Source organism: Cryptomeria japonica, chromosome 2 (genome assembly GCF_030272615.1).
Source record: "Cryptomeria japonica chromosome 2, Sugi_1.0, whole genome shotgun sequence".
In the NCBI taxonomy this organism is placed as follows: Eukaryota; Viridiplantae; Streptophyta; class Pinopsida; order Cupressales; family Cupressaceae; genus Cryptomeria; species Cryptomeria japonica.
Genome location: NC_081406.1, coordinates 670,324,900 through 670,347,894, shown reverse-complemented (window position 1 = coordinate 670,347,894; position 22,995 = coordinate 670,324,900). Strand labels below are relative to the sequence as shown.

The 22,995-nt window shown below is 33.3% G+C and overlaps 1 protein-coding gene across 1 annotated transcript; it reads left to right on the top strand.

The window, feature by feature from the left end:
- Window positions 1-3,499: 3,499 nt before the first annotated feature.
- LOC131034025 (transcription factor PCF7) lies at window positions 3,500-5,231 on the top strand. Its single transcript, XM_057965367.2, has 3 exons — window positions 3,500-3,691; window positions 3,792-3,827; window positions 3,929-5,231. Exon 3 carries the CDS (start codon window positions 3,962-3,964, stop codon window positions 4,913-4,915), a length of 954 nt encoding a protein of 317 aa, XP_057821350.2. The 5' UTR covers window positions 3,500-3,691; window positions 3,792-3,827; window positions 3,929-3,961; the 3' UTR covers window positions 4,916-5,231.
- Window positions 5,232-22,995: the final 17,764 nt, after the last annotated feature.

The following is a 22,995-nucleotide window of genomic DNA, read 5'->3' as shown; positions in this document are numbered from 1 at the left end:
TGAGAAGTATGATATGAAGATTATAAAGATGTCGGTAAAAGATACAGGAAAGAATATGATGAATAAGGGGATGAATAAGGTATTCAATGGGCAACTAGTACTGAATCAGACAATGATGAGATCATGATGTTTAGATTGTTTTAACATCATACATATTTTGTAAATATAAAGGTTAATACTATACTATGTTATCAAGCAAAGAACCTAGTCGATAAACCCTAAGGAACCTAGTCGATAAACCCTAAGGTTATCGCTCTCTATTGGTTAATGAAGGCGGAATGTCTACCGAGTGAAGTTTAGTATTCACCGAGTTGTTACCAAGTTGTAACCGAGCTATAACAGAATGCATTAAATGTTTACATGTGTTATTTAATGAAAGAAGTTGATGAGCTAGAACTGATCAATGATTGGTGAGCCGTAAATGAAGTTTGTTAATGAATCTAAGGCAATGAAAAGTCGGCATGGAGATCTACAGCTTAGATTGAACTGCAATACCCTGGCACAAGTTCCAAGACTAATATGCAAGTTCCAAGGCGGGGTAAAACATTTTCAGATCGAAAGATGCATTGAACCTGGACAAGATTGAAGATCTGAAGGTTATGATTGATCATGGGAAATATGATCAAGGAGATTAAGCAGTTACCTAATTGTTTATAAACAAGAAACTGTTGATAAACAATGTATGCGGGCAAGTGTATGCACAGGGATGCTACATAGTGATTACCGAGCACAGAAGCTTGAAGACCTGTTTTGAATAACAGAGTATAGAAGCCCAACGGATAGACAAGATTAGTTCTATGTCTAGATTGTATTGAACAAATAAGAATCTACTTTAGCATTTTAGATGTGAAGTTGCAGATAGATTTTATTACTGTTATTTTGTGTAAGTGACAGAAAATCTCTTAACCGAGTGGACTTAATAGTCTTATTTGTAAAACCCTCTAGCAAGGTGACATTCTGATTGAGTGTTTGAAATCCTTTAACAAGGTCACTTCTAACAAGGTGAAGATCCTAACAGATCTGAGGGAAATCCCTTAACCAGGTCACATCTAGCAATGTGTTTGTAATCTTTAACAAGATTTGCTTTTAACCGAGCATACTCTAGAAGAGTATATTTCTTAGTGGGTCCGAAATCCCACAATGGTTTTTCTCTATTTGGGTTTCCACGTTAAATCTAGTGTTATGAGGTTTATGATGTTCATATGCTTTTGAGTTTGCATGTTTAACAATTTTGGTTATATTACTGAAATATATGTTACCGAGGTTGAATCTGATGTTTTTATGGAAGATTAAGTTTGTATGATTCACCCCCCGGCCCCCTCTCATCTTGTTGGCTATTGGATCTATACTTATATTAAGTATCAGAACTATCATAAGCCGGTTGACTCTTTTGAGGGTTTTTACTCGTTATGGCTACATCTCATTATCATCAAAATAGGTTGTGGATCAACCTATGACTTAACTAAACTCCTACTGTGTCATAATACATTCTTCAAATCCAATGAAATAGGTCAAGATCAACAACAATTGAAGGAACATACCTAGTTGTCTCAAATATCAACACCACTGTCAAAATTGCTAATTGTTTGTCTTTTTACCATCAGAGAGAGGCTCAAAACATCATGCAGACCAAGATGAAGGCACAAAATACCATCTACAACCTTTCTATAGACATCTCCTAAAGTAATCAATCATCAACACACCACCACACTTGAAAACCATATCACTAATCCAATACACTATCCATATCATATCCCCAAACCCACAAGGTCATACCAATCACTGTGATAGAATGCAAAGCATTCTAGTGAGCCAATAGAAACACCTTACATTGATAAACTATGATCCAACGTACAAATGCTCTTGACTTTTTTTGTACCAATGTGAATGTCATGAGAACTAATAGAGGGATACATTAAATACTCCTTAGCTTAACTCCGGAAGCACACACCCAAAGCATTCAATGTGGCAAAATGTGGAGCAAGTTACTAGTCCATAGACATGAGAAATCACACAATTCTATACTTAGACAGATTTCCTCAATCAACCAAATATGAAATTGAACTCAATGCAATTGACTTCTTGAACATGTAGATGCCAACCAAAAATGACTACTCTTTATGACCAAAACATAAATCAATGTATACCATGTATCTGAATTGATATACTCCCGTTTGATGAACCTCCAAACAGTCGTCTATGTCTCTGACCAATCTGAAATGACACAACTGCTCCCAAATATGCCCAACACACATCATCAATGACCACAATACATACTCCAATCATTTCCTCAAGGACAACACATATTGTTAGACATCAAATTGACATCAGTGGCAACACATATTGTCAACAATTTATATATCTGTCATGAAACAATATAGAAAATAAATAAAAAATCAATATAAATTCTTATATAAAGGGGGATTCATATAGTAAATTGGTGTCAACCATCAAAACTTAAATTTGATGATTGATTTTGTCTTGTGAAACAACTTTTTAAAAATAATGATCCATTAAAAGTTACCTTTTTAAGATATCTTATAAAATAATGATCCATTAAAAATTACCTTTCAAATGTTAAGATATATTTTATTTAAAAAACATATATAGCATATGCATATGGTTACAATTTTATAAGATTTTAAAGGTTTGTCCAAATCTCCACTTTCAAATAATACACTACTAGAAAGTTTAATTGTATTTTACAATTAGAATACTTGAATACTACCATACACCCATCAAACTTGAATTTCTGACCTAAATAATTAAGATCACATTAAATATGAAATTACATTTAAAAACATAAAATACCTTTATGAAAACATTTTTATCTTGCCCTTTTATAAAAACAGCTTAATAATCTCCTCCAAAACATATTTTCCCAGGGAAAATTTTCATGAATCAGATTAATGTCTCCTTGGAGGTGACAGAAAACAACTCTCTCCTTCACAAAACCCATTAGAGTTGTGTACCTCAAACATTGAATACTTTTAGAGTGACAAGCTATTTCTCTCTTGCATACCCAGAAGCAGCCTTCTCCTTGTGACGACAAATTCTATTTGCAATTACTTGTCTAGGGTTCAAAACAGAAGAGCTAGCTAGCTGGAAAGAATAGGGCCCGTATATGCAGCTGTTATGATGATGGGATGGAAAATTTTGACATGACTTATCAATCTGATCTATGGCAGAGAAAACAAACAATATGCCAACCAGAGAAGTCAGTGAAAGATGGTGATGCTGATTGACATAAGAAAAACTCCACTTTTTCTGATGAGGACTCCCTGGTTGGAGTTTGCAAGGGTGGGTATAAAAATGATACCCGTATGCAATGATTAGATGGGCAACATCTTGTCAGCAGACAAAAGTGGGGTCTGATTACTGTGCTGATGCTTTTTCAAGATAAGATATCAGTGCTGTGGGAAAAGTATGTGCCACTTCTGTTTCTGCTTTTGAGTGCACACATTTCTTTCACAAGTGTACCCAACGACATAAATGCTGAAAAAGCTCCCTTCCATTTAAATTTGGAACATCCTTTCCATACCACAAATGCCTATTGCTCATCCCTATAATGTGAAAAAGGAGAATACCCTCTTCCATTTATAATCATTCCAGTTAAGATGCATTGTAAGCAAAGGAAATAATTCTACATTTATCTCTGTAAAGAGCCTGAATTTGCAAGGTGGTTTAAGAGGTAAGTTATATGGATTATATGCAATCACTCTCTTAGGTTTTTCAAGGTTGAATATCTGTCTCTGAGCTTGCTTACAAAGTTAGTTTTATAACCATTTCAGGAAACGGTTGAGCAAGGGAAGATTGGCTAAGATTAGGTATTTTTCATGCTTTTCTAGATATAGATCCTTTACTTCTTTTTTATAGATTTTATGAATCATATGCCTAAGAAAGATAACAAATAGCTTATCTACTGCAGACCAGTTCCTACCATTGGAATATCTTCCCTGACATGTATGCTATGGATATGGATGGTGATATTGCAACTGAAGGTTTTTTGGGTACAGATGGCCAAGTCCCCTCCATTCTGTCATACTCTGAATTTGACTGTTTTGATGATGCCATCATTTATGAAGATTATTATGGGCTTAATATGTATGGTGATACAATAGCAGAGAACTTGTCTCCTCCATCCTCTGCACTTAACAATGAAAGCACCACCAACCACCATGAGAGTTTTACACATGATCAAGAAGATCTTGTCTACGATTGCTCAAGAGCTGGAATTGGTGTTCATGATGAGCCTCTTGTATCTCAACACTGGAAATCAAACTATAGCAAATCTGTGCAGGTTGAGAAAAAGAATAGGCCTCGAAAGAGTGTGAAAAAAGCTGTGAAAATAAGTCCAAGGGATATGCTCAAGGCCTACAGTGTTCTTCACCCTTCTGCAAGCAAAGATGGGCACACTAAAGTGGCCACTTCAAAAGGACTGAGAGACAGAAGAATAAGACTGTCTTTTGAAACAGCCATCAAATTCTTTCTTGTACAAGATAGACTTGGTTTTGATCAGCCCAGTAAAGCACTGGAATGGCTCATTGAAAAATGCAAGCCTGCAATTGAAGAATTGCCCAAGGTACCTTCATATGGAATTGGATCACTTACAAATGAAGGCTATTTTTCTGCAGACCCACATAACTCCAAAGGAGATTATGTAATGGAAAGTTTGGGAATAGCTTCTGTGGAGCCTTACACAGTAGAAGGGCCCATTGATGCTACTACTTTTTCAGGGGATCAGTCCCATATTTTCAGTTGTCTTTATCCATCTTTTAACTATGGAGAACGTGAAATGCAAAGTTCCACTGTTAACAATGGCAACTGGAAGCCAATAGCATGCAACCAATCGATTGCAGGGTTGAGTTCAACTGTATACACTTACTCTGCTACAAATCATCATGCCCAACTTTAGGTGGGCTCTGCTAAAGTTTTTTAAGTTTCCTACACAGTTTTCTAGGGTACTATACCTATTTTAAACAAGTCACGGGGCTAAAAATCATGGCCCATCATGTTCTATATATGGTTGTTTTTTGGTTGGTTTGTTAGAGGTGAAAGGTATTCGACAGACATAAATAAACAAAATACTTCATTTGTATCCTAGGGAATTGTAAGGGCATTCATTCAAGGAAATTTACCCTTACAATTTGCTTTCTCATACCAAACCGTCATTATATTAGCTTAATAACTAAATTGATGCATTAATATTGATAATGGGATTTATCTTTTTAGTTTTGTTTTTTTGTCAAAGTGTCGAGTAATTTTTTTAACACGACTAGTGATATTGGCATGACACATTCTCTATACCACATAAAACACCCTCATCACTTGACCTCTAAAGGCTAACATTGTAGTACAATTTAACATGGGGAACATATCCATTCATCACTTTTAGTACAATTTAACATGAGGAACATATCCATGACCACTAAAGGCTAACATTGTTCACATATTCATGATAGAAATTAACAAAAGTTATGGAAGAATATATTTTGATATTATTGAGTTTTATTCTTCTTCTCTTTAAATATTGTCTTCATAATTAAAGGTCTCCCTTCCAAATTGTTCCGACCTCAAGGTAGATTGTATAAATACGTTTTTTCAAGAGGGACATGTTCTATATTTTTGTAAGGTGAAAATGTATATTTTAATATTTTTTCTCTTGTTTTATATTACTTGAAAACTAGTCATAAAAATTGTGTAGAAAACTGAAATTATAATTATAATATAATATTATATAATGATGCAGACAAGATCGACCTTTACATATCACCCCACCAATGAAAACACATATGAAAGGAATTTTGAAACATATATTTGTTACAAAATTATTCAAGAACAATTACATACATATTGAGGATTTCAACAAGAAACACAATTTCATTTTTTTACAAGATTTCTAGGCACTTCATGCCTTCAAATCTTCAAACCCTCTTGCCTTTAACTTTCTTTGTTGCACTCCTATTTGGAAATCACTTTTTTCCCTTCATCTTGGAACTCTCATGGCCATCTTGAACACCTCCAATAGACCAGAGAATTCTTCTTTCTCTTATTTTATCTTTCTCCTCTTGGCAAACTAATTGCCTACACTCTTCCTTATACAATTATTTGGAGCAACCTACAAGTTCCTTCTCCAACCTTGTTGCTATTGATTGTTACTTTTTAACACCATTGAAGGCTGCATTTTTATAGAAATTGGAAACCTTGTGAGACATCAAAAATAGGCATCCAAATTTACTCTTTAATTTCCTCCAATTGTCTTTTGAGATTCCTTTGTATTTGCTTGAAATTCCTCATCAAATGCTTCCAAATATAGCACCCAATATTTCTAAACTATATCCAATAAATCACTATTGTAGATGCCTATTAAAAAGAAGAAAAAATTAAACCAAGTCATTCTCTTTAAGAAATTGAAGAGTTTTTAATTATTTTCTCAAAAGCCACTAGCTTTTCCCTCCATTTTACCACCTAAATTAAAAGAATAAGAGATGAATGGAATGCCAAAGGTCGCTTGCCTCATGAACACTTTTCTAGGCATTAAAATTGATAAAAATATACATTACTTCTTTATTAGTTCCCTCTAACATGCCAATGGACCCAGGGGCTTCAAACCTTCAAACCTTGAAACCTTGAAATTGTGTAATATAATCACATTAAACAACCTAGTTGCCTTTGATTTTTGAAATGGCCTTGATGCATTAGACATGCTGAGTAAGAAGTTTGTGAGCATTGATCACAAAGTGGATTTGAATGGTTGAACCATCCTTTTAGATTGCAAAAAATCCACAATGAATCTCATCACTAAAATAGATACCTCAAATTATTTTTTCTTTCTCCTCTTCCAACACCTAGCTAGAACAAGCATCACGTCCTCCTCCAATAGCTTTTCTCTTTACTCTTTTCTCATCTCATGGAAACCACTCCACCATGAACCAACCTCCTCCTCCAATAGATTTTCTCTTTACTTTTTTCTCCTCTCTTGGAAATCACTCCACCATGAACTGAACTCCTCCACCAATTGCAACTTTCACTCTTTTCTAATATCATGGGATTAACCCACCATATTATAGCTACCTCCACTAATACACATTTACACTATTTTCTTCAACATCATACAAATATTTCTCTACATACAAATGAGCACTATCAAAATCCATTTGTATTACTCTTGTACACTCAATAACACTTCTTCCAAACTCACTACCTCATTCATCTCAACATGCAAATATTTTTTAAAAAATTCAATAAAATAAGGTTTTACCTTTCCATGTGTATTCTCTTCTTTCATGCCTTTAACAAGACATGTTGATGTATCATCTCCTTTACTTAAAAATTGGTGCAAGCCAATCTACCTCTAATACTGCAATCTCATCTACTCCTGCATCTCTTTCTTTAATTCCGTCTTTTTCTTTCAATATTTCCAAGCCTTAAAAAAGACTCAAGCCTTTGGTAAAATTTCCTTCACCTTCTTCTCCAGTTCAACTTCCAAGAAGCTATTGATTCTTCTAATCTCTTCTTCAAGCAATGCATTATTTTCATCAAGTTCTCTATCAAATATAGGGCCTTCACAAGCCACTACATCCTCCTCCTCAACATCATTCTATACAATTGTTGCAATCTCAATATTTTCATCTTTAGTGCCATATTAATGATAGTCTAATGTGTCTTCCCTCTTTCTTGTAATCAAAACATCACTAAGAAAAAAATACTTATCTAAGGAATCTACTCTTACCTAAAACATTTTAGTTCTTCACAGAGCTTCCTAATTTCTTCTTCTTCCCACTATTGTTTCCAAAATGGAATTCTTATGGGTCTCCTCATGACCCATCTCATCCTTCCTTTTTAACACACCTTTCTCCACATTAACAATTCCCTAAGAGACTCCCTTGTCCCTCTATAATTAAAGGTCCTCTCTAGAATAAAACTTTCAAATCACACTACTCTTTACCCAACAAAGATTTTAGAATATGTACCTCACAAAACCCATTCTACCCACTCTCTCTTAGTGGAAGGAGTTTTACACCTTCTAACCATCTTCATCTCCATTGGAGGATAGAAGTTATAGATTCTCTCTCATGTTTGCAACAATAAAATATTTTATGCCTTTGACAAATAAACTCTCCCACATCTCTTTTTTCAACTCTTAACAAAACCCCAACAATAAACTAGGCTCTGATACGATTTGATGAAGTCAAGATTGGTGGGTCTTATCAAGATACCCAATCTTGCAGCCTTTACATATCATCCCACCAAGAATAACACGTATGAATTTTTTTTGAAACATATTCATTACAAATTTCTTCAAGACAGTTACATATATGGAGTATTTCAATAAGAAACATAATTTAGAAATTTTACAAGAGTTTTAGGAACTTCATGCCTTGAAATCTTGAAACCCTCTTGCCTTCAACTTTCATGGTTTCACTCTTCTTTGTAAATATTTTACCTTCATCTTATAGCTGTCATTGTTGCCTTGAACATCTCCAACACACCTGTAAATTCTTCTTTCTCTTCTTTTATCTTTACCTTCTTGGCAAACTAATTTCCTACACTCTTCCTTATGTAATTCTTTGGAGAAACTTGCAAGTTCCTTCTTCAACCTTGTTGCTATTGATTTATGCTTCTTAACACCATTGAAGACTAAATTTAATAGAGATTAGAAACCTTGTGAGGCATCAAAATCTACACTTTCATTTCCCTCCTTGTTGTCTTTTGAAATTCCTCTGTATTTGCTTGAAATTACTCATCAAATGCTTCCAAATATGACACCCAAAATTTCTAAAATATATCCAATGACTTGCTATTATAAATTCCTTTTAAAAAAGAAGAAAAAATAAATAAATTATTTCTCTTTAGGAAATTGAAGAGTTTTTAAAATATGTACCTCACAAAACCCATTCTACCCACTCTCTCTTAGTGGAAGGAGTTGTACACCTTCTAACCATTTTCATCTCCATTGGAGGATAGAAGTTATAGACTCTCTCTCGTGTTTGCAACAATAAAATATTTTATGCCTTTGACAAATAAACTCTCACACATCTCTTTTTTTCAACTCTTAACAAAACCCCAACAATAAGCTAGGCTCTGATACAATTTGATGAAGTCAAGATTGGTGGGTCTTATCAAGATACCCAATCTTGCAACCCTTACATATCATCCCACCAAGAATAACACATATGAAAGTTTTTTGAAACATATATTCATTACAAATTTCTTCAAGACGGTTACATATATGGAGTATTTCAATAAGAAACATAATTTAGAAGTTTTACAATAGTTTTAGGAACTTCATGCCTTGAAATCTTGAAACCCTCTTGCCTTCAACATTCGGGGTTTCACTCCTCTTTGTAAATATTTTACCTTCATCTTATAGCTGTCATTGTTGCTTTGAACACCTCCAGCACACCTGCAAATTCTTCTTTCTCTTCTTTTATCTTTTCCTTCTTGGCAAACTAATTGTCTACACTCTTCCTTATGTAATTCTTTGGAGCAACTTGCAAGTTCCTTCTTCAACCTTGTTGCTATTTATTTATGCTTCTTAACACCATTGAAGACTAAATTTAATAGAGATTAGAAACCTTGTGAGGCATCTAAATCTACTGTTTCATTTCCCTCCTTGTCGTCTTTTGAAATTCCTCTGTATTTGCTTGAAATTACTCATCAAATTCTTCCAAATATGACACCCAAAATTTCTAAAATATATCCAATGACTTGCTACTATAAATTCCTTTTAAAAAAGAAGAAAAAATAAATAAATTATTTCTCTTTAGGAAATTGAAGAGTTTTTAAAATATGTACCTCACAAAACCCATTCTACCCACTCTCTCTTAGTGGAAGGAGTTGTCCACCTTCTAACCATTTCCATCTCCATTGGAGGATAGAAGTTATAGACTCTCTCTCGTGTTTGCAACAATAAAATATTTTATGCCTTTGACAAATAAACTCTCCCACATCTCTTTTTTTCAACTCTTAACAAAACCCCAACAATAAGCTAGGCTCTGATACGATTTGATGAAGTCAAGATTGGTAGGTCTCATCAAGATACCCAATCTTGCAGCCCTTACATATCATCCCACCAAGAATAACACATATGAAAGTTTTTTGAAACATATATTCATTACAAATTTCTTCAAGACGGTTACATATATGGAGTATTTCAATAAGAAACATAATTTAGAAGTTTTACAATAGTTTTAGGAACTTCATGCCTTGAAATCTTGAAACCCTCTTACCTTCAACATTCGTGGTTTCACTCCTCTTTGTAAATATTTTACCTTCATCTTATAGCTGTCATTGTTGCTTTGAACACCTCCAGCACACTTGCAAATTCTTCTTTCTCTTCTTTTATCTTTTCCTTCTTGGCAAACTAATTGTCTACACTCTTCCTTATGTAATTCTTTGGAGCAACTTGCAAGTTCCTTCTTCAACCTTGTTGCTATTTATTTATGCTTCTTAACACCATTGAAGACTAAATTTAATAGAGATTAGAAACCTTGTGAGGCATCTAAATCTACTGTTTCATTTCCCTCGTCGTCTTTTGAAATTCCTCTGTATTTGCTTGAAATTACTCATCAAATGCTTCCAAATATGACACCCAAAATTTCTAAAATATATCCAATGACTTTCTATTATAAATTCCTTTTAAAAAAGAAGAAAAAATAAATAAATTATCTCTTTAGGAAATTGAAGAGTTTATAATTATTTTTTCAAAATTCAATAGTTTTTCCCTCCATTTTGCACACCCAAATCGAAAGAATAAGAGAAGAATGTAATGCCAAAGGTCACTTGTCATATGAACTATTTTCTAGGCATAAAAATTGATAAAAATAAATATTAATTCTTCTGTACAAGTTCCCTCTAACATGCCAATGGACCCCTTCAATCCTTCAAACTTTCAAACCTTAAAATTGTGTAATATAATCGTATTGAACAACCTAGTTGCCTTTGATTTTTTAAATGAAAGCCAACTATTTTTGAATGAATATTTTATCTTTACAAAAATGGACATTAGATGCTCTTTATGCTCCAACCTTCACCAAAAGTTCAAAAATTAAACATGGAAATAAAAGAAAATTGATGATGTAGGATTGTTTGTGAGACCGGATGCTCCTACGTAGTATAATATTACATAATGTAATGTAACATAACATAATATGATATGACATAATATGGTACTTAGCAATATCCATTAGCATAATGTGTAGGAACTTAAAAGGTATTTAGGTGCTCTAAATAAAGCTTATAATTGTGCACCAAGTGGAGTAAGGTTCATTTAGATGTTGAACATCTATTTTGATTAAGTTTAGTGAGGTATAGTCAAGTGGTTGAACCATTTGGTTCTCACAATAGAGACCAAGGTTCAAATCCATTAAGGACTCCTTCGCACTAGATGAAACATTGAATGAGTATCTTAGCAGTTATTTTATATGTGTTGGATGTGTAAGTGCATAGAAATGGGGGTCAAAAGTGGCCACTTTTTTTTTTATGAATTTTTATGAGTAAGTTGAGATGTCTGTGCTCAAAATTTAACAATGTGTAAGAACAATTATCCTACTATTTGGATTATACTTTTTAAACTATTGTTTTTATTTAAAGGTGGAGATCGGCTATTGAGAGCACACAAAATGGTTCAATTTTTTTTATATAACATAGCATTTGGTATGCTCTCCCCTCCCATTTTTTTGAGTTCTCTTAATCATTTTGTAAATCCTTTTGGTGAAAAGTTAACTAAGTTCATGCATTAGTAAATTTATATATTCATAATATTAATTAATTCTATATTTTAACTAATTTTCTAAGTAGATACATTTTGAAAATAAAAAATAACATGCTTTCCTTAATTTTGAGAAAATATTTTAAAAATATATATTTTTCTCAATGTGTGTATAATGTAGGGTAGACTGGACTCTCTTTTTTTTCAAATTGAGATGAGTGGATAAAAAATTAAGTGAAAAAAATAGTAATACATAATTTATAGTAAAACATGACGACATAATGAAAAGTAATTAAATAAGAAAACTTTAATATATTTGGATTCAAAAAAGAAATGGATACAAAGATAAGGTAGAGCTTGATGTTTTGGTATTTTTTAATATTATTTTAAAATAGGCAAACATGATGGAGAGTATTCTTGCCATTTGTGTGTTTCTTGATGGTTTTTGTATAACATGAATTTGGACACACTACATGTAGTTCAAACCCTTAGGACCATATATTCAAGTCAAATCCAAGACTAAGGTGTCATATTCCTAAGCAAGTCAAACCACTCATGCATGTATATAATAATTTTGAAAAGTTAAAAGGGAATGATATTTTCTTTAATTTTTTTATGGTTATAATGTACATGAATTATAACACATGTTATACCATGCACACATCATGGATTATGTATTCCAAGCCACAATGTAGCCAAATTTATCCTATTTCACATTCAAAATATTTTTGGCCACTTTTGGCTTCTATCTTTGTATAAGTTTTCCCCACGCCTATTTGAAGCATTGAATTATCATTCTATTGCTATTTGTTGCTACTATTTACATTTATAGTTTTTTAATCTATGATATTATAATTATTATAAATTTATCATATTTCTTTGCACAGTTCTGAAAGAAAACATAGTGCTTTAAGCATGTCATCATAAATGAATCAAACATTATAGTATAAGGTAAGTTTTAATACTTATTCATGAGATAAGTGTTGAGTGTCAAGAAAGTGATAATGCACTACACAATAAAAATAACCAAGTGACATATGAGAGATTTTATTCAATCATGAAAAATATCACCCAAAAATTATTTATTTGCTTGTCAGTGTGAAGAAACTCCCAAGAATCCTTGAGGTGGCTATGGAATACTCAAGCATCCTTTGAAAATATTAGAAATCATTGGGAGTCCCACATCATTCCCATAGTGGAAAATACCTTTTGATCTTCAAGGAATTCTAAGAGACATCTCCATGAATAATGGTGGAATGATTTTAGAGGGTTATTTTTTTCTCATCCCCAAGTCTCAAGGATGTTACCATCTTAGAATTTTTTTTATGGGGAAATGTCTTGTGGAACATTGATTTAAAGAAGCCACCACTAGGTCATTTGCATCCATTAATTGTCAATAAGTATATGTTATCCATCAATCACATAATATTTCATCCATGATTGAGACAATCTTATTACATCTATTTCTCATAAAGTATTGCTCATTAATATTTAACTTTTTGATTAACTCTTGAATTGACACATTAATAAACCCCTTCTCTTGCACTAGATTATTCCAGTCACCATTAAATTGTACATTCCATTTATACTAAATCATACAAGCGTTAGTGACTTAGCATTACCATAGAGTTACTTGTATTTTTCTTATTGTTTTACAAATATTTCCATAAATCATTAAAATGATCAATGAGGCTCGTCATATAAAGAATATTCCAACTTAGCAAGCTTCCAAAAGTATTTGTCAATACAAACAATTTTATTGTAGGTCTAGACATCAACATAAATATCTATTTGTAGGTACAAAATATCTGCATTCAATAGGTTCATTTTCCATAGGTCAAAGTTCACTTATGAGTTTGTGGGTTTGACTTGATTCATTTATTCACTTAAAAAAAAATCCTATCCAAAATTTATTTATCATTTTACTTTTGACACATCTAAGTTTAAGTGTTTCTAATCTAGGTTTATTAGTATGATCAAAATGGTAGTCAACTTACCTATTGACTATTGAAAATCAGCTAATTATTTTCACTCATCTTAATTAATAGATTATATTAATTGTGACTCATTAAATCTAATTAATTCAACTTAAAAAATCATTTTTTACTTTTTTTTTTGTTTTTTTCTATTTGTTTTCATTAATCATTAAAATTATCAATGAGGCTTGTCATATGGAAAAGATTCTCACTTAGCAAGCTTTGAAAGGTATTTATCAATAAAAGATTTTTTTTGTATGAATACACATCAATGCAAATACCTATTTGTAGGTACAAAACATCTACATGTCATATGTTCATTTCCATAGGTCAAAGTTCATTTATGAGTTCATGGGATTTGAACTATTTCATTTATTCACTTAAAAAAATTAACTCTAGCCAGAATTTATTTATTATTATATTTTTTTGACATGTCTATGTTTCTAAACTAGATTCAAAAGTAAGATCAAAATGGTAGTCAACTTACCTATTGACTATCAAAAATCAACTAAATAGTTTTATTCATCTTAATTAATAGATATATTAATTGTGATTCATTAAGACTAATGATTGTTAAAATAATCATTTTATTTTGTTTACAATTCTAAAATTAATCAAGAGTATTGTATTTTCAATTAAGACTTTCTATAACTTGACCTCTCTAAAGATGATATTATGATTGTCAATAACCTTGTATTTTTGGGTTTTAAATCTTGTATCCTTTTATACCATCATTGTACTCTATGAAGATACATTTTTTTCTAGATTATACATGTTAGGTTTCTTTTCATTGTAGATATATGGACATTATAAAGTAGCCTATTCTAGAAGATACCAAGGAGTGGATTTCTTACCAATCCATACTATTGACCTCCAAAGCTTTTACTTATTATGACGATAGTTCGAAAGTTTCACAGATGTGGGACTAGATGTAGTATGTGAAACAACCTCTGGGATTTTAGAAGTCAACTCTTCATTTTTTATAAGGGGTTTGGAAAGAGAGAAAATTATGCATTAATCAAGCTAACTAAGGTGATACGCCAATACAGATATTTTTCAACTCTTCAAACCCTCTTTCATAAAGGTTAAGGAAATATCAATTTCTAAAAATGAGCATAACACACTATAGACATTTCATTGTTGGAAGGAGAACAAAATATACTAGGTTACAAAGACATAAGGTATAACATTCAGATCCCTTTGTGGGAAGAACCTGCATATGCTCAAGAAAGTAAGTATATCTGATGCAAGAGCATCCCTGGTTCACAACAATCTTGCATCAACCAAAAACATTTTCTTTTCTACTTTGTTTTCTATTTGCAGTTTCAATGTTCCTTTCTGTGTGTCTCGGTTTTGGCTCACCGGATCCTGTGGAGTTGGATTCTACTTGAAGACTTGATCATATTCCTTGCTTTCAAACCACACCTCTTTTGGATCACTTTCGGGCAAGATATCGCTACCGGTTTCCATGACAGTTTCTTGTTACCGGTTGTTCCTTTGTTACTGGTTACCTGAGACCTATTCTGGTGATCTACCAAAACCCATTTTGAAGCTTGCAGAGCCTTGGACGTTGATCTCAATGTTTCTTGGCATGTGGTCAACCTTCTACGGTTCATCCTTTGGATTTTCTGGAGGAATCTCTTGGCGAAGGTCGACCTTGTTCACTTTGCACGTCAGGTCTTGTTATTTGGGTTTTGATCCTTTTTGGGCCGACATGATCCTTTGTAATCATGCTTTAGAATGTAATCAATTGAAGATCAAGAAGTATCAGATAGATACACTATGCCTAGAAGATAAATATTTTGATTCAAAGTCCAAGTGTGACCTATTCTACAAGCCCTGCGTATTGATATGTTGTAACTCGGTTGTTATCAGTTGGATTTAATTAGATTTTATGCAATAAAACTATCTGTTCTGCATTGCCTCCATCATATCTGTGTGTTTCCATTGTGTTTACTCTTGTTGGCCAGTTTAGACTAATCTGCTTGAGGTCCCTCCTCATCGGTGACTGCTTCAATATCGTTTTACCTTTCTTACAGTTAATCATTTATAGATTCAACCTACCAAAAAGGCATGGTCTAATTTATCAATTCTAGGAAAATGGAAGAGTAAAAGATCCTTACATGATCCATAATTCACAAATTGTGTTATAAATCATAAAAGCCAAGACTCAAGATTATTAGTAGTATGTCTCTTGTTAATGACACAAAAAATTCAAATAGAGATAAAACACATGGAGAGGAAAACTTGGTGCAATCCAGTGTATTTTATTCAATTGAGAAGAATTATTATAAAATGTTACGGTCTAGACCAATTACAACTGACTTTTTAGTGTCAAAATGGTGGATTGTTTAATTCATCAATAGCCAACTTTTTAAGAAAAATAGAACCCCTTCTCTTTTGAATCTATAGGATTAAATAGAATCATCCCACCTATTGAAGAATAGTTCCAGTGACTAAATGAACATCTACATAGCTACTACGTGTTCTCATCATCATGGCAGTTATTCGAACTTCCTTTGTGTTGGAGCGGTGTAGGGACACCCAAGCTTTCACATCTCTAAGGGGGTCAAATGTTGAAATTTTGTTTTGGTTGAGTCTATAAAATTTAATAAGTTCTTTCATGACCATTTCAAGTGTTTTTGAGTTGTTCTTAAGTTGGTAGGGGTGATTTAGAGGTTAAGTGCAAAATGTTGTCAATAACAACTATGTTATTGCATAATGGCAACTTTTTGAAAAGTTGTTAGATGTTAGTTGAGGGTTGGTTGGATGTTTAAAAATTATTTCAAACATATAAATAAGCCCTGTAAAAATGCACCTAGGGGTTGATGGAGGTTTTGAATAAAAATGGAATCGTTTTGGAGCAATTTTCCTTGTGCTTTCCTGCAATAACGCTACTCTCTTGCATTGTACAGATTTTTATGGTATGATAAAGTCCTTCAATTTATTTTGATTGATAGAGGAACAAATTAAATTTAATTTTCAATTATTTTGGTTGGTTTTCATTGAGTTTTGTGAAAGTTATGATCATTTTAGTGTTTGCCACTTCTAGATTTTCCTATAACAGTCCTATTGCAGCACGTGGTACAAATTATATATTCTATATCTTGATCTTATACCAAGTTGGATTGAAATATATGTGAATCTTATTTCTTATTCACTTGGTCTCATCAATTGTTATCAATTTTTGAGAGAGATATTGCATTTTTTGGTGAAAACAGTCTCAAACCTTGCCTAGGGTTTTCGGAAACACAAAAACACCCATATCTCCCATTTGGTATGGTGAAAATTGCTAATTTTTTGTGGAGAGGTTTTTTTTGACATTTTATTCAATTTACCAAAGTTTAATGAGCATAGAATAAGTTTTTCCTATGGATAAGTGATGCCTTGGGCCTGATATCCTCATGCATCAGGCTAAAAACCTTGTCAAAGAGTCATAAGTTGTATTGTGTCTCATCAAGAGTGGATTAGAATGGTGTGATATGTTCCATGGAATGTATGGAAACTTTATAAGCCCCAAAATTTTCTTGAATTCCTTTTGGAGTCCTTTGGAGACCAAGCCCCAGGTTGTATGCGAGCCTAAAACAAAATTAGGCCTAATTAGAACAAGGACATTCAAAATTTGACCTGGTCATTACAAAGTAACTGTAATACCCTAAAAATGGTCATCTAAACCATGAGCCCCTAATCTTGACAACATCACCAAGGTCCTAACCAAAGGCAATTAAATCAATCTTGAGCACACAATTAATTCTTTAATCATCAATGTCACATGACAAAATTAATCACTCAATATTAATTAAATATTTATTTAATTAATTAAATCATTCCAAGTCAATCATTTTAAACAATTATCTTATTTGTTTTAATTAAATATCTTTTGCATAATTAATTTGAAAATAAATCAATTTGCCATTAAAGTCATCAAAAAGAGGAATTTAATTAAATAAATCAATTTGAGCACAAATCTTCAAAAATGGAAATAAATAAAAAAAGGGATTAATTGACCAAAAAAGAATTAAAAATTTGAGAAAAGAAATCAATTGGAGATAATCTTGAAAAACAAATTAAAAATTAATGAATAATCTCAAAGAAAGCAATTAAAACAATTAAATATCAAAATTGAATGAAATAGAGAATAAATCAATTTTTTAATTTATTTTAATCTTAATTTTAGTTCAATTTCTTTTAAAACTGAGAAAAGCATCCAATCACATCAATTCACTTGGATTGTGCTTCCTCTTGGAAAATATTGACCACTCATCATCGTTTGATCTTAGTCGTTGGTTTTTTTCTGAATTTTCTATAAATTCAGGCTCATCTATCATTCAAAGGAGGCTAGAGAATACATTGTTATTATACTATTTTTGCTCTAGACTCATTGAATATTGTGTTGGTATTTTGGTATGGTTTTGTCATTGATGCCAACACCTACTAAAACTCTAGCACTTTGGAGATCCAGCAACATTCACCAGCAAGCAAGTGACTTTTGCACAGTCACCGGTATATGGTACACCGGTAGGATATAATGATCACCGACACTTGGAATAACATGGAAAACACTTGGTAATGTCGAAGACATTGTTTGGACATCTTATCTTGGAGAATTGTTTATTAGCATATTCATATTTGCATATTTGCTTTTACCGGCAAATAGGTCCAGGGTTACACCGGCAGGTTTATCTTTTCCAAATCAGCATGACACGCTATGGAGATGATTAATTATTGTTGTAAATGCATTAAGCCGAGATGTTCAATCGTTTATTGCATCAGATATTGTATTGTTTGTAAAATGATTTTATTATAATATCTTGTAGAGCCAACCTACTAAAATTGGTCTTAGGTTATGGTATAAATGTAAGGTCTTAATTGTAAGATCGAATGTGGATGCAAAAAGGAATTGTGTGAAGGTATATGCGAGATTAAGCAAGAGCTATACACACAGACATCATTTGAAGGTGAAGCTAGGTTTTTGTGAAAGCATATCAGAACTACACCGGTACTGAATCCAGCATATGAAGATGCTACTTTGAGCAGTACATTATTATTGGATTTAATCATCCAATTGTAGTCAGTGTGACTCCCATTTGTGTTTGAGTAGTGAGCTCTAGGCGCTTGGCCTTTCTGCATGTGCAGACCCCATTTATGTACACTTACTATCTGCAGTAGTATCATCTGATTGTGGTAAGGTTTCCCACCATGGTTTTTCCCCTTACAGGGTTTCCACGTACAAATATTGGTGTTATGTGTTGTGGATGACTTTGTCTTTTTGTTTCATGCATTATTCTTTGCCGGTATTACATTTATCTGTTAAAATTGTCCACCGGTATAATAGACTGGTTCACCGATATCAAGTAATAATTTGGTTAAGTTGTTTTGGTTTAAATTTATATTGGATAACTGATTCACCCCCCCCCCCCCTCTCAGTTGCCTCCGGGACCTAACATATTGCATATTAATTGTTTCATATTGATTAAATCATTTAGCTTAATATTGCTTAAATCTTGTTAGTTCAATATTGCATCCATCTAGCTAATATCATGCTCATATAGATTAAATCCTTCATCTTGGTGTAGTCTAGTCACTGGTATTGCTTATACAAATCTGAGAGCAATCTTATACTCACATCTTTTAGAAGGCAATGGGTCAATTTGTTATGGTTTTCATATTCATGCTTATATTTGTCTAACCATACATGTAATGACTTAATTAAAGTGTTGTGTCTTGCAGATACAGATTCTTATTCCACTTTTCACAACCATAGTAACCCTATCTCAATTTGATATATGTTTTGTAAGGGCCAAATGGGTATCCAAATATATTTTCAAATTTTCATTATCATGTCTGTATCAAAAGTTATGAAGGATCAACCCTATTAGGAGGGCTACAAGGCCTAGTGGTGATTTGTGAAGAAAGTGTGTAGTGTGATGCCCAAATACCCTTCCAAGTTGTTGATTGAGTGTTTGAATTCATTTCTACTACTAATTTGCATCATGGAGACTCCTACATCATTATCTTCTTCCCATTCCCATTGGATGAATGTCACCTGGAATATCATTTATTTTGTATACAACTGTTTGGGTGGGACAAGCTCTTGAATCACGTGGATATCTGCAAATTTTTTGGATCAACCCTCTTGATTTAGCTATTGGAATTATTGTTATTGATGAAAAAAAGTGCTGCAGGGATGAGTTGAGGATCTAGAGAAACAAAAAGTGTTGCAAGTTGCAGAGTGATCGTGCAGAGAAACAAGTGTTGTAGAGTATAAAGTTATCATATCGGGATAGCAATACCGTTCAATAGTTGTGCAAGTGAAATATCATATCGGGATAGCAATACCGATCAAGTGTTATCCAATGAAGTTGTCATATATGTATAGAAATTCTAAAAACAAATGCAGATACACTTATCGGATTAGCTGAAAAAAGGCGACATAACGATTTCGTGTTATATCGATAGTGTTAATTACTCTGACAATCACTATGTCGGAAGAGCTATGCTGACAAGGAGATTGAGGATGTGTATTGGGTAGTTTTTTCAACTCAGGATGATTAATTTCCTCTATGTCAATAGTGTAAACTATCTCGATATCTCCTTATCGGGATACCCTATGCCGATGCGGATACCATCTGATCACATTCAAGATCGGGTTAGCAATCCCGATGGAGGTAAATGTAGACAAGTCTCCTTGGTTTGATCATCGGAATAACATATGTCGATATGGAGGGGGCCATTAGAGTTTTATTTTGAAATAGCTACATCAATGATTGTTCAGGATGGGTCATCAAGATAGGTTTGTTTAGACATGATAGTGTCCAAGAGATAATCTGATAGTGATAGTTGTTTTGATGAGTTGTGACTTCAGAATAACTTTGTCAATGAAGTTAGTCACCATGGAGGTTGCTTATCAGAATACCTATTTTGATGTATCTTGTCACCACAAAGTTTGAGTCTCGGGATAGTTATGCCAATAAAGGGAGGTAGATAGTGTGACATCATAATAATTTATTCTGTCGCCCTAGCACATTTTCCCTATGCTGATAGACCAAGCTATAATGACAAAGGAAAATGAAGAGTTGACCTTTTTTTGGTAGTGATTTTAGGATAGTGATGCCGATGGGGTTTTTCATCGTAGAGTTTGTGTATCAAAATACCTAAGCCGATGAAGTTTATCACCACGAGGCTTACATTTCGAGACACCTATGTCGATAAAAGGAGGAAGACTGTTCAGCATCAAATTAACTTGTTTGATCAATTTACCATGTCTTGGCTATGCCAATAGTTATGTCTACTCCGATGAATAGTCGTTTGGATTGAAGTCCTTCAGTTCGACATAGCTTATGCCGATGAAGAGTGTCAACATGTAGAATATGGCTCGGTATAACCTATGGCAATAGAAGAAATCAAAGGTGATATTTTTCATTGGAGTGACCAATGGCGATAAGAGGGTTCAAAGGAATCAAATGGTCATCGAGATAGTTGGTGAAGACAAAATAGAGGCAAGAAGTCAACTTGATAATTAAAGCTACACCAATGAAGCTCTGAGAAATTGACTTCGGGATAGTCTATGGAAATAAGAGAAATAAAAAGGGAGTTTCTTATCAAAATAACTCATGCCGAGAGAAGTAACCAAAGGCATCAAGTAGTCATCAGAATAGGTTATAAAGGCAAACTAAGTGCAAGATGTTAACCCGATAGTTGAAACTATTCTGATAGTAGGTGATCAATGTGATCTCAAGATAAGTATGGCGATAAACATGTGGAAAGGAATATCTAGTTGACAGTGTTGATCGAGATAGGTGCCTGTTCTCAACCCGATAGGTGTGATATGTTTGCATAACACGAAGGTTATTCATAGCATGGAGTTCGACCAATATGTGCAACCTGATTGTCCACATGGATTTTGTCCAACTGTGACCATCTGACTTGGACGAAGACTATGAAGACATGTGGCTCCTGTTGGCATATGGACACTCCAATGAGACATTTTGTGTGATTGAAAGTTTTGTCATTGATGGCAACCTTGCAATCCTATGGCACCGGCAAGACATCATATCGGCAAAGCATTACATAGGTAAGACAGTGCACCGACATCAACAAGATCACTCTACACCAGCACCGGCACCGGCACAGAAGAAAAGATGTATACTGGCATAGAAGCCGACATGATTTTTGATATGTAATATTTTGTCTATTATTGTAAGCCAACTTGGCAAATTGTAAAATGATTCTTGTATATAAAGGAGATCATTGTAGACATTTAAAAAAAAATGTAGCGAGTATAAAGAAAATTATTAGGCAGACCTAATGTGCGAATTATAGGTCAAGGGTATATGTAAAGAATAGAGTTAGAACCGGTACTGAATCTGGCATTGGAGATGCTATTGTAAAGCAGTACAAGTCATTGGATTAGTATAATCCTTATTGTAAGTCAGTGTGACTTCTCATTGAGTAATGAGCTCTAGGCAGTTGGTCTTCTTGCATGTGCAGGCCCTTATTGTAAGTAGTATTATCTTATTGGCCAGTGAGTGAATATTGTGGGTCACAAATCCCACCGAGGTTTTTCCCACACTGAGTTTCCTCGTTAAACATCTTGTGTTATGGTGTTCTTTTCATGTGGATGTTTCTGATTCTATTTATTGCATTAATTCTTGCATACCGATATACTATTATTTTATGTTCTGGATGTTTTAACTCAAGAAATTCTTATCACCGGTTAGATACTGATTCACCCCCCCCCCCTCTCAGTATTTGTGGGAATCCTAACAATTGGTATCAGAGCTTGGTCCTCTATTTTCAGAAGCCTAACAACTTGAGGAAGATCTTGACACCGGTAAAAATGGAAAATCTGATGAAGCAACTTGAAGGAGCTCTTACAAACTATGATGCAGAGAAGTTGAAAAATATCAAATTAGAAGATGATTTAAGAGTAGCTCAAGATATCATTCAGGCACTTCAAGAAAATCTTACTGTTGCAAGAAATAAGAGAAGAGAACTTTGTGAAAAATTGCAAAGTGAGAATGATGAAAACGAATCACTTAATGATATGTTAAGCAAGCTGAAACAAGATATCATGACAACAAAAAATGAAATGCGGGATATGACTATGAGATTTTGCAAAGAGATTGAGGATAGAAAGAAGAATGAAGAAGAATTGACTAGAAGACTAAGTGATGCAGCAAATGAGAACACAAGACTTAGCTATGAAAATGACATGTTGAAGACAAATCTGATGCATACTCAGAATGACTCAAATGAACTAATGAGACAAAAAGAAATCTTGGAAAGGGAATTGGAAACTGCAAA